General features: G+C 51.9%; 1 protein-coding gene across 1 annotated transcript; it reads left to right on the top strand.

Annotated features, from left to right (window-relative positions):
• The first annotated feature begins 825 nt into the window (after positions 1–825).
• Positions 826–10,867, top strand: LOC107158321 (transmembrane ascorbate-dependent reductase CYB561). The gene is made up of 6 exons (XM_015504787.2): positions 826–3,476; positions 6,056–6,273; positions 7,488–7,586; positions 7,855–7,958; positions 8,351–8,508; positions 8,732–10,867. The coding sequence occupies exons 2-6, from the start codon at positions 6,069–6,071 to the stop codon at positions 8,922–8,924; spliced, it is 759 nt and encodes a 252-aa protein (XP_015360273.1). The 5' UTR covers positions 826–3,476; positions 6,056–6,068; the 3' UTR covers positions 8,925–10,867.
• The last annotated feature ends 1,436 nt before the right edge of the window (positions 10,868–12,303 follow it).

The following is a 12,303-nucleotide window of genomic DNA, read 5'->3' as shown; positions in this document are numbered from 1 at the left end:
CTAGCCCCAGCGGGCCTCTCTCGCCCTCACCTGCCGCCACACCGGACTCAGGTGCAGTCCTACCTCCCCGCCCTCGAGAGGCCGCCGGGCGCAGCTCGGGGCGCACAGAGCCGATCCAGCTCCTTCCTGACGCCCGGGCAGAGCCCGGCCCCGGGCAGTCCCTGGGCCGAGTCGCTGCTGAAGTTAGAACGCAGACTCCGGGACCCCGAGTTTAGAGCAGGGATCCGCAGCCGCGTTCTAGGACACGGCGGGTGGAAGTGGGTGGACCAGCGTTTGCCACGACTGTTCTTCGAAACCCGAAACCCGGGCTTCCGCCTCTTCCCATGGCCGGCTCTGGGGCTGAAATGTCTAGCGGCAGATCCTTTCTGTCTCCTCCGACACCCCAGCTCCGAGTGAGGGTGGGGGGTTCCAGACTGGGAGAGCCTGGCTCCTTCGGCTGGCCGTGCTGGGCCCTGACGGGTGGACACAGGGGCTGCAGAACTTCGCGGGGAGAGGGAGGGATCCGCAGCTGCCTTTGACTCTGGGGTGGTGACAGCGGGGCCATTTCTCTGCCCTTTCGGGCGCTGCATCACAGTCACAGAACGGGGGTCCACGTAGACTCTGGGACCCCTGGCATGTCTTCCCGTCTCTTCTCCTTCGGGTTGCCCCTCTCCTCTCATCTTTCCACCTTGGCAGTCTTTGAATGCTTTCTAAGACTCATTAAATGAAGTTCCATCTTAGGTTTCTTGGATTCTACTCTTTCTTTTCATAGTAAATGGAAAAAAAAAAAAGAAAAGAAAAGAAAAACAAAACCAAAGCTGTACCACCTACTCTAGCTGCCTTGATTTCTCCACTGAAATTGGTCAGAGACAGGAAAATGCAGGGCGGCTCCAACCCCACCCCCTTGCAGGAGGTGCTTCTGGAACCAGAGGTAGAACCGCCCACAGCTTGCCCTGCCACCTTCTCTTGGCAGGCTTAACCTGGGCTTTTCTGCTAATACAGGTTGTGAGGCATCGGGCTGTGTTGGTGGACAGTCAGGAGAAAGGAACCGCATCCAAAAGTCAGCTTCACTGCTTCCTAATCAATCCATAACCGATTTTTTAAAATATAGAACATCACAGATTAAAAGCAGACCAGGCTTCCTGCTCCCCTGCTCCAGGAGTTTCTGCTCCAGGAGTGTGGGAGGCTGGTGGGAAGCAGAAGGGAAGTGTGAATTTTTTAGAGGGAGTCCTACTGTTAGCTGTCATCTATTCTGGGGCCCCAAACCTGGTATATACATTGCTGCTGACATGTGACTTCACCTGAAGAGGCCATTAGGGTCAGGTTTAGTTTTTATTAGACCAGTATTTGACTGAGCCCCTACCATGTAGCAGACACTGTGCTAGGAACTGGTGTATATTTTTCCCACTTAATCTTTCTACTGTCCAGTAAGGTAGTTCTCAATATCCCCCCACCTCACAGATGAGGAATCAGGGCTAGACAGGGGACTTGGTTTGTTTGGGAACACAGCGGAGTGGCTTTGAAATCACAACTTTGTGATTCAGGCTGAATTGTGACTTTCATGGGCCTTTTCCTACATAAAACAAATAATAACGGTCTATTTTGTATCTGTGTTGGTATAGATACAAATGTCATCCAGACCAAATTAAAAATTAAAACATTTTCTTTGACCCTAAAAATTCATCTTTTCTTCTGTAACCACCTCCTCCACCCCTGCCAAGCTACGTCTCCAGCCTTCTTGACTTTAACAAAGATGAAAATCTTTTTGCTTTTTAAGTATTAGGAGCCACTCAAACCTGATGGTGACTTCAAGCCCTGCTTTCTTCCTCAGGTACCTCAGGTGTGGAGTTGTAAGAAAATGCCCCTTTGCCTTCTCTTTCATCACATTCTGGGACAAGCCAGCTGTTTTCACCCATCAAAAGATCGTCCCCTCCTTCATCTAACTCAAAACCCTGTTGATAAGGAGGAACGCTTCCCTCTATCCTCTCTGCCCCAGGCTGTAGAAAGTGTACAGTGTCTGGTCCCTAATAATGAGATTAGGCCTGGTCGCCTTTTAATAAGACACAGTGGGTTTGAGGAGGGAGCTTGTGGCTTAGCAGCATAGGTTAAGCCCTGGGGGAAGCTCTGTCCCTGTTTGATTGCATTAAGTGGCGTCTGGCTGCAGTTTGTGTGCTGGGGGTGTGTTTGTCACAGCCCAGTTTTCTAGAAGCTGCCAGAAATCTGTCACCCCCACCCTGTGCTCTTACAGAAAAAGGAGAGTGGCCACATAAAGGGCAGCGTGAGTACCTCTAGTTGCAAGACCGGTCTGCTGGGCAGAGCATACCTTTGGGGTGGAGAGGGCCACTTCCAGGCCCTTGAAGTGCCTGGGGACCAAGGTTGAACAGGAACCAGGAAGCTGTCATGGGAGGGGGAAGACCATCACCAGGCTGTGTCAAGGTGACTTTCTCAACAAGGTTTAGGGTCAAAGTCTCAGATCTTTGACTGACATCAGTATTAGGAAAATGTGACAGTACTAACCCATTAAAATTACTGGGTGTTGGAAAGCACAGGGTCACTTCGGCCAGCAGGAGACTCAGGAGTGTGCCACTTTATTAAAGGAGGGGCCCTCTTCTGTGTGCAAACAGGACAGCTTGAATTCTTACTGCTCTCCCCTTTTCATCTGTCTCTGTGCTGCACATTGCCTGCAAGCCCCCCTGAGGGTAGGGATGTCCTCTACAGCATCTACCAGTCCTGATATACAGTAGGCACTCAATAAACAATTGAGTGGAGCTGCTATTTGCTGATGGTAATTTTGGGGTTGCTCTTTATGATCTTTGAGCCCTAATTTCATCATCTATCAAACTGGGGTAATGCTTCTATTATGTTCTCAGTGTCACCGCTGAGGACTGAGAGAAAATGGGACCTGGTACAGAGTAAGGGGCTCACTGGCTGTTGGAGGCCCTCCCTCCTGATGCACACAAGCTGTCTCACCCTAATATGGAGGGTGCAAACCCAAGGAACCCAGGAATGAGTTTGCAGTGTAGGATGGCAAAGCCATGTGCTTGGTCATCACCTTTTGAGGAGAACCTCCCTTGAGGTCCTGCCTGTCTCGAGGAGGCTGGCTGGGATGGGGAAGCAAATGACCCTGGAGTGAGGCCCGCCCCTGCGCCCCAGCCCTGCCCTTTGCATTCATAAAGAAGTCCAGGCAGCTCTGCCTGACTGCCTGGGGTGATGTTCCTTCTGTTCTTCCTAATTCAGAGATAATCAGATTCTGTCTGTACTCTGAGCTCTCTGGGGATGAATCTAATAAGGGAGGCAGTGACCTGCAGAGGAGGACGCAGGACAAGCGACCAGAGGACAGCCTTTCCTCCTTTAGTCCATTTTTCCTGTTAGAGTTGGGGTAAAGTGTTAGGGACTCCAGGAGTCACAAAGAAGAGTAAGGCGCCTCCTTACCTCCAAGGACAGAGCACTTCAGCAGAGAAGCACCACGAGACTGACCTAGTACAGAACCAGAAAGGGTAAGGAAGCTCTGGGGAACCTTGGGAGACAAAGAGAAGGGGCCAGTGTTGGGCACGGGGAACAGAGTGGGAGTGAGATGCCATTGAAAGGCCTGGAGAGAATCTGGGGCCTGTGCAGGGAGCTGGGAGCAGCTGGCCCAGAGGAGGGAGGAAGGACAGCAGGTTATGTTGGGAGTCGGGAGCCCTGAGGGTCTCCTCCATGTGACCTGGTAGGAACAGTAAGGCTGTAGAGGTGGAAACTGAGTTAGGATCATGATACAGCAGGCAGGGGACAGGACTTAGGGAACTGGGTCTGTCCTTGGTGTGTCAGGCAGATTGAAGAGAAAAGCCGTAGACCCTGACTTAATGTGGCAGCAAGATGGCTGGGAGGGAAGTGATGGCAGAGACCTGGCGGAGCCCCTGGGCTGCATGGCCAGGGTAGGGGCCAAGGTGCATGGGTCAGACCAGGAGGGGCAGCCCCATGGCTAATGGGGTCATGAGGGGATGAGACTACAATGGGACAGGAGTTTGGTCTTGGATGAGTTTGAAGTGTTGGTAAATGTCCAGGTACAGATTTCTAGTGGACCATTAGAAGTGGGGTTTGAATATGGAGGAGGACAAAACTGGCATTAGATTTTGGAGTCACCTGTATAGTGACGGATAGGATCAGTGGCAAGAATTCCAGAAATAGGATTCATCGTTGGCCTGCACACTGTGAGAGCGTGAATCAGGGCTGTTTCTGGGAGATGATTTTACAGAGTGTATCAAAAACCTGAGAAGGAACCTGGCCCTGTCTCACACAAGCGTGCAGAGATGATCACCTGGTGGTGTTTATCTGGAGAAAAACTGAAAGCCAGTCCCCGTCGAACAGCTGGGGGCTGAGGTTGGCTAGGAGAATAGTTAGTGTGAAGTTAGTGAAATGAGGTAGATGGATATCGACGGGCATGAGAAGTATGCATGATATACCATTATGTTAAAATCACACCGAAGGAAATGGTAAGATCCCATTTCTATTTTTAAAAATGCATCATATGGGAATGGTGGTGTACCCAGAGACTTGGGAGGTTGAGACAGGAGGATCACAAGTTTGAGGCCAGCTTCACCAACTTAGTGAGAGCCTGTCTCAAAATAAAACATATAAAGAAAGGGCTGGGTGTAGCTCCCTGGTAGAGCACTCCTGGGGTCAATCCCCAGCACTGCAAAAAAAAAAAAAAAAAAAAAAAAAGTAAGGATAGAAATCAAACGTTGATGATGTGATTTCTTTTTTCCACTCATCCATATTTTGCCTCAGTGAGTCACATTATTAGCCGCCTCCTTTTTTTCAAACCGGTGCGGTTGCCATCGGCTGTCAGGCATGGCAGGGCACCAGGGAGCGGAGGTGAAGCCGGAGCCCCAGGGGAGACTGCAGACTCTTTCCTGAGCTCTGCAGGATGGGGGCTAGACCCTGTGGTAGTGCCAGAGGGACTGCCAGCCACATTCTGTCACTGCTGTCACCCACTGCTACTGGGAGAGAGAGATGGGTGGTGGGGGAGGTGAGAGGGTGACAGTCTGGGGGAGGGTGCAATAGGCTGGTGCCCTCATGTCAGCTCATGGTGGCAGTGGCAATGTCCAGGCATGGCAGGACCTTTCTGTGGGGCCCATGTGCTGCTGGCACTGAGGCAAAAGGAGAGGAGGCCAGGGCCAGGCTGGTTCCCCTCCTGCCTGCCCTCCTCCTGTCGCTGGCTGCCATGGCCAGAGCATGCCCATTCCCATGGGGATGGGAGAGGCACAGTGCGGGGAGGAGAGCTGGCCCCAGGGCTGCTGTGCGTGGCGAGCTGGAGCACACATGGACCTGGTCTCCTGAGCCAGGTTGTCCCAGAGCCTGCAGGTCCACCGAGTCCATGAAGACACGAGGGCTGCCTTTCTGGTGCCCTCAGTTTTGGAAACCTCGCCCGTGGGAGGAAAGCGCCCTGCTCCCACCTGGCTCGGGGTAGGGCCGGAAGGGAAGGAGGCTACTCTGCTGCTCCAGGCTCCTGCTGGCTGGCACAGCAGGGCCAGGGCAGCTATTCTACAGGACGAGGAGCCTGCTGTGGGGTATGGGGCTGGCTCTCAGGATGGTGGGCTAGAGAAGACTCCTCATCTCCAGCTAGGAGCTTAGAACCTGGTAGGGGGTAGGAGGAGCCCATTTTTCATCCCAGAAGTATTTTTACATTCGTTTGGAGAAAGAAGGTTCAGCTAACCTGAACCTTCAAGGAATCTGCTCACTTCTCTGTAATTGGTCTGTAAACCCTACCTGAGAATACTGGGGACCTCATGAGAGGACATACAGCTCTCACCTGAGGCCTGTGCTCCCACAAGAACTTGGGGTGTCTTCCTTTGCACCTTCTTTACACATGGAACCCAAGTCAGGTCTGTCTCCTGAGAAGGCTGGGCCTCCTGCTGGGCTGCTCCTGGGACTTAGGGATCCTGCTCCAGGAGGGTAGCAGGAAGGGATCTTGGAGGTGGGAGAGTGAGTGAGCTCTGTTTGAGGACAGGGGAGACGGGTGAGGTGGCGTGTGGAGGTGGGATGCCACTTCTGGAGGTTGTGGGTGACTCCTCTGAGCTCTGTTTCTTTCTTGCAGTGGCTGCCTCAGCATGGAGAGTGGCCTTGGCCCTGTGTCCACCCCTGGTGCGCTGCCCTACTATGTGGCCTTCTCCCAGCTGCTGGGTTTGACTGTGGTGGCCATGACTGGTGCTTGGCTGGGTCTGTACCGAGGTGGCATTGCCTGGGAGGGGACCCTGCAGTTTAACGTGCACCCGCTCTGCATGGTCATAGGCATGATCTTCCTGCAGGGAGATGGTAAGTCCTGTGGGGAGCTGCTCCTTTGTGCCTGGGCTTGGGGCTGTCATAGGGAGAGGGATCCTGTTACCCCTGAGGTCTCTTCCAGCTAGACAAATCAAAGATTCTAGAAAAGATGGAGCGGGGGCTGGGTTAGAGCCGGGTTAGAGCTGGGTTAGAGCCTGGGGAGACAGTTCAATCTGGCACCGAGGCTGGTGGGTGGCAGTCGCTCTCCAGCTGTCCTAGCACTTTTTGCCTTTTGCTTCATCTCCCGGGGGTGGGGTGTTTTCTAGAGCAGAGAGCCAGGTCCTGGGCTGGGAGCTGAGCCATCTTCATCAGTGACTGGGAATCGGGAAAAGAAATATTAGGATTGTGCATGTGTGTTGCTGCACTTGGACTTGGCCCGGCTAGAGCTCCTCCATCTGGGGTGGGAGCAAGGTGGTGCATGGCCTGCGCTCTTCCTAGAGGCAGTCCTGGTGATAGCCACTCCCCAGCAGCATGTCCCCAGAGGTATTCCCCATGAGACCTGAGCCTACCTGCTGGATGCAGTGGGGATTCGGTTTGGGAATGAGGAAACTTCATATTAAAAATTGTGACAGGTCATGGGGCTGGGGTTGTGGCTCAGCGGTAGAGCGCTCGCCTAGCACATGCGAGACCCTGGGTTTGATCCTCAGCACCACATAAAAATAAATAAAATAAAGGCATCGTGTCCAACTACAACTAAAAATAAATAAATAAATAAATAAATAAATAAATAAATAGTGACAGGTCAGGCTTCAGTATTGGACTCTGAGGAGTGATATTTCTAAAAGGTCAGTTCAGAAGCTGGTTGCCACTGTTTGATGAACCCAAAGCACCTGAATGAATGAGTTCACAGGACATCTGCAGGCAGGATGTGGATGGGTGTCCACTGGGCCAGTAATTGCTCCGGATGAGGGCTGAGGGCCCAGTCCCACCTTTGTTGCCCTTTGTGGCAAGAGCTGTGGCACAGCCTCCCAGCATGCTTGAGTGTGCTCAGGTGTGTGTGTGAAGGGTGGACCCAGCTGGAGAGGGCAGTGCCATCTGCAACGGTCAGGAGCTCCCACGGTCCCATGGAGTCCTGTTTTCTCCTGTAGTTCCTGTTGGGGGCCAAACTTGACAAGCTGTAACTCAGCTCATGCTCCGGCCACGTGGCCCTTCATGCTGTTTGTCCAGCGCAGGCCACACACTTAGTTTTCCCTTCCTACTTCCCACAGCCCTGCTGGTCTACCGTGTCTTCAGGAAAGAGGCCAAACGCACCACTAAGGCCCTGCACGGGCTACTGCATGTCTTTGCGTTCATCATCGCCCTGGTTGGTGAGTCCTGGTGTGCCTTCCTCTCCTCGCCCACTGCTTCAGCTGGGAGGCAGCTGCTGGGTACACACCATTCCTTGCTCCAGAACCCTATGGCCCTGCCCCTGGTCCTCTCCCCAATACCGTCCCTAGCAGGGACACTCGGTGCTGGCTGTCATTGGGCTGGACCAAAGCCCAGAAATTCTGGCTAGCCAGTGTCCCTCAGGTCATCCCACCCACTCTCTTTTCCACATCCCACCCTGACCTCACACGGCCCTTATCTCTGGTCCAGGCCTGGTGGCGGTGTTCGATTACCATAAGAAGAAGAGCTATGCTGATCTGTACAGCCTGCACAGCTGGTTCGGGATCCTTGTCTTTGTTCTTTACTTTGTGCAGGTGAGTCCCTCCAGCACCCCATCTCCAGGTCCAGCGGCAAGGGACAGGGAGGGGGAGGAGAGGCAGTGCTGAGTGTGCCCTGAGAGTTGCTTAGTTTGGTTGGACATCACCTTCAGATGCGGGAGGGGTGTGATCCTAGGACTGCATGGGCCAGGGGCCCCAGGCCCAGCACCCTTCCCCGCTGACTTGGCACTGTATTTGGTCACATGCCAGCTGAGTTCTCAGAATGACCAACTTTTGCTATGGGTCAAAGACTTCAATCATTGGGGGCAGGACCCATTCCCTGTCCTTAACAGTCCTCAAGAGGGGAAGAAGGGGTCGCCCTGGTGTCCTCCTGCTGGTTAGGTGCGTGGCCAGCGCATGGTCCAACACTGCCTCTCCTTTTTTACTAGTGGTTCATGGGCTTCAGCTTCTTCCTGTTCCCTGGAGCTTCATTTTCCCTGCGGAGCCGCTACCGCCCTCAGCACATCTTCTTTGGTGCCACCATCTTCCTCCTTTCTGTAGGAACAGCCCTGCTGGGCCTGAAGGAAGCGCTGCTGTTTAAACTCGGGTGAGCGTCCTAGGACAGGAGAGGGCAGAGCCACAGCTGCCTACAAAGATGGAACCTCCCTCCCTCAACATTTGTTTTCTAAGCCAGCCTTTTAGAGACTTAGGAGTAGTTAGAGGGGGCTGGTGCTGGCAAACCTGTGGCATCTTTAAGGCCCAGGATGAGAATGGCATTTGGCCTAACTGGGACCCCTTGGGTGGCTTCTCCCTTCTCTCCTTCCCTGTAGGAGCCAGTACAGCACATTTCAGCCTGAAGGGGTCCTGGCCAACGTGCTGGGCCTGCTGCTGGCCTGCTTCGGGGTGACTGTGCTCTACATCTTGGCTCAAGCTGACTGGAAGCGGCCTCCCCAGGCTGAAGAACAAGCCCTCTCCATGGACTTCAAGACCCTGACTGAGGGAGACAGCCCCAGCTCCCAGTGATGGCCCGACTCCATCTTGTCTCATGCAGAGGCCGCTTGGGGGCGGCTCTCTCAATTTTGTGGAGTTCCCATAGGCGTCTTGTGGCTCACCCCTGCTGAGGCTGAGTCTTCAGAACCTGGGGAAGACTCAGGCAGCATGGTGGGGAGTGTGGGTGTAGTGGTGTCTTTTAGGTGGCTTCTGGGGTTAGGGCTGTCCTCTGCTTTCCCTCCCTCACTGTGGCTGTGGCTATAGATGTCCTGTGCAGGTATTGTTCCCTGTTCCCCTTCACATGCAGAAAGCTTTGGTGGGGGCCTGGGGCTCAGTCCTGGATGCAGAAGCAGAGCTCCCCACAGGAGCTGGACAGGCTCCACCCTCCAGGCAGCAGATGTCTAGGGTGAGGCCAGGGGAACTGCAGGGCCTCAGGGATAGTTCTGGAAAGCTAAGACTGCTGTTTGTATAACTGAATCCTAACCAGGAGTCCCTCCAGCCTGAGCAGCATGTTGGAGAAACTGGCCCAGTCCTTGGCAGTGGAGCAAGTGATATTATGTACAAAGTATGCCTCTAATCAGAGGAAGGCTTCCCAGGAGAGGGGAGGGACCAGCTCCTGGGAAGCACTGCCATTTGGCTTTGACCCCACAGCAGTCTTAAGCCTTCCTGCTCTTTATTCCCAGGACAGCTTTGAGGGAGAGGGGACAGGAACATGTGACTTCAGACACACTTGCCCTGGAGATGGGGCAGCCTGCATGGGAAGCAGGAGAGGCCTCCTGTCCTCTGGCTCCCCTGCAGAGCTCCTCTCACAGTGGGCAGCTTGGGAACTGCACTGAGAGGCAGAGGGCAGTTTTTTGGAATGAAGAGCCGCTGCTTGTGGCATGCTTCTGGCTTGAGCTGCCTGTTCTGTTTTGGAGGATGAGCCCTGTCTTCCCTCACCTGGGCCCATCTTTTCAGGAATTTGGAACTGGGGCAGAATGAGAAGAATCCTCTGTGGTGTCTGGACCTTATTCCCATCCCATAATTTGTGTTATGATGTTGTTAGCTGAGTCACTGTTTGGCTTTGCTTTAGAAATAATATGTTTAGAGCCTCCGTCTGATGCTTCTTGGACTTGGGAAGGCCCCTCCATTTTTTCTGGGCTCTAAGCAACCTGACAGTTTGAGACAGTCACAGTTTACTTAAGTGAGAAAATTAATAAAATTTCTAAACTGACTACATTTAACAGTTACCCTTTTCACACCTAGATGCTGCCTTAGAGAAAATGGGCTGGCCTTATCTATTCCTCAGATTTTTTTCTTTTTTGTACCAGGGATTGAACCCAGGGGCGCTTAACCACTGAGCCACATGCCAGCCCTTTTTATTTTTGATTTTGAGACAGAGTCCTGCTAACTTGCTTAAGGCCTTGCTAAATTGCTGAGGCTTTGAACCTGTAATCCTGCCTCAGCCTCCTAAACTGCTAGGTTATAAGCATGTGCCACCTCACCCAGCTACTGCTCAGATTTTTAATAATTGGTTTTTGCCAATTATTGGGTCCTACTTTTGGTGATGTCACTTCTCAGAGCAGGTACATGTGATCCAGCACCCTCCCCAGACCTCTTTCCCCATTTCCTCTCCACTTGCCCTGATAATAATCGGTTGTATACTCTGCAAGGACAAAGATCTTATCAATTATTTAATCAGCTGCCATACATTTGTGTAGTCTATGTTTACATGTGTGAAACTCGTCCTTGGACAAACTACCAAAACATAATTGTGTATCTCTCTTGCCAGAAGCTACATAGAGAACTGGAACCTTAGATCTGGAATGAGAATCTGTAAACTGGTCTATTTGCCAAAGTGTATATTGGATGACTAAGGACCAAAGAAGGCCCCCAGCCGACGTGTGGTTTCTTTTGTTTGTATGTGGCCAGTCTCTCTTGACATACCATGTGCTGTTGGTGTAACAGATGATTCAATAAATGTCTACAGCAATCTACTTGCCTGTTATCTTCATTTGCCGTGACAATAGTGAAAAGGGCCAGAGCTTTTAGCAGTCAGATATGTAAAGTTAGTTCTACTCCTTGAGAGAAATCGTCCCCAGGCTGGGCACAGAACAGGACTGAAATGGCCCTGTGAGGTCCAGTCTGGCCCCAGTGGAGGGGAATTTTCCATGTGTTGGATAAACTTTTCTCTCAGCCAGAGCAAATGGCCTGGAGGGCGGAGCTCCATGAGCCTGATAAGGTCCTAAAGCAAGAAGTGTCCCCTAGCACAGTATTCAATTGACTTCTTTTTCTTCCATCTTTTCTTTGTGCTGGGGACTCAAGCCACATCTTGGAGACTGCTAGGCTTTATCACTGAGCCACAACCCCAGCCTGCCTTTTTCCTTTTTAATGTGTCTTTTTGATCCTTAAGAAGAGCATAGCTATTTATCACAAGCTGAGATTCCATTTTATGGCAATTTATGTCTCTCAGGCAGGAGTATGTTTATGGCAAATTGGGGTGGAATTTCACTGTGCACATTATGCACTATGTACCTGGTCATTTAAGCAACTGAAAAACTTTTTCAGGAACTCATAATTTAAAGGGACCCTCAGTAAATCGTCTAATAAGTCACATGAACACCTGCTTCCTAAAATTTGTTGAACTTCATTCTGTGCTGAAGCTGGTTCTAATGTGCAGAAGCCAGAGGTCTTTCTGAGGGCATCTAATCTTCCTCCTGAATCAAGGCTTCCTTGTGGACCTTCATTTGCTCAGAAGCATTCAAGGCACATGGCTTGGGACAGGCTGGTTGCTCAGTCAAGCACAGGGCTGTGTGACGGTTATGTGCTGTCTCATTTCTGGCTTTCTGGGATATCCTCTGATTCCTAAGTCTCCTTGTGTTTGTGGATATTCAAATAATCGCAGTCACCGGAGGACACTGCCTTCCAGCCCAGAGGACTACTCCTTCATCTCTGCAAATCTCAAGTTACATGACCTAGGACCTCACCTTTTCTCTGGGTTTGGAGCCCTGAGAATCCCCAAATGACCTTGACCTTGGCACAGTTATTTCTCCAAAGGAGCATACAGCAGCATTTGGCAAGATCTCCTTCTTGACCCAGTGCCTATGCTCCTTTAGGTGTCATGAAGATTGCTTGCTTTTCTGAGATTGCTCCTTATGAAGTGGGACAGGTCTGATTTAGAGTCCCATCTTTGCCATGGTGGTCCTTGGGTAACTTACTCTCAGGATCTGCTTTGGCTCTTGTGTTTTGCATAAAGCAGGGCCATCTGCCAGAGGTTCATGTGAGGAATATGTCAGAGAACATGTGCAAAGTCCAGGCCACTGTGCCTGGGCATGAAGGGCATCTCAAGAGAATGGCTTATGAGGAAGGCCTGTGAGCAGGTTCTTTTCTGTGAGGGAGAGAAAGAGGGAAGAGGAACTTCCCTCTGATACCC

This window comes from Marmota marmota, unplaced genomic scaffold (genome assembly GCF_001458135.2).
Source record: "Marmota marmota marmota unplaced genomic scaffold, marMar, whole genome shotgun sequence".
NCBI classification, from domain to species: domain Eukaryota; kingdom Metazoa; phylum Chordata; class Mammalia; order Rodentia; family Sciuridae; genus Marmota; species Marmota marmota.
The sequence above is the reverse complement of the archived record's forward strand: the minus strand, read 5'-3'. Positions and strand labels throughout refer to the sequence as shown.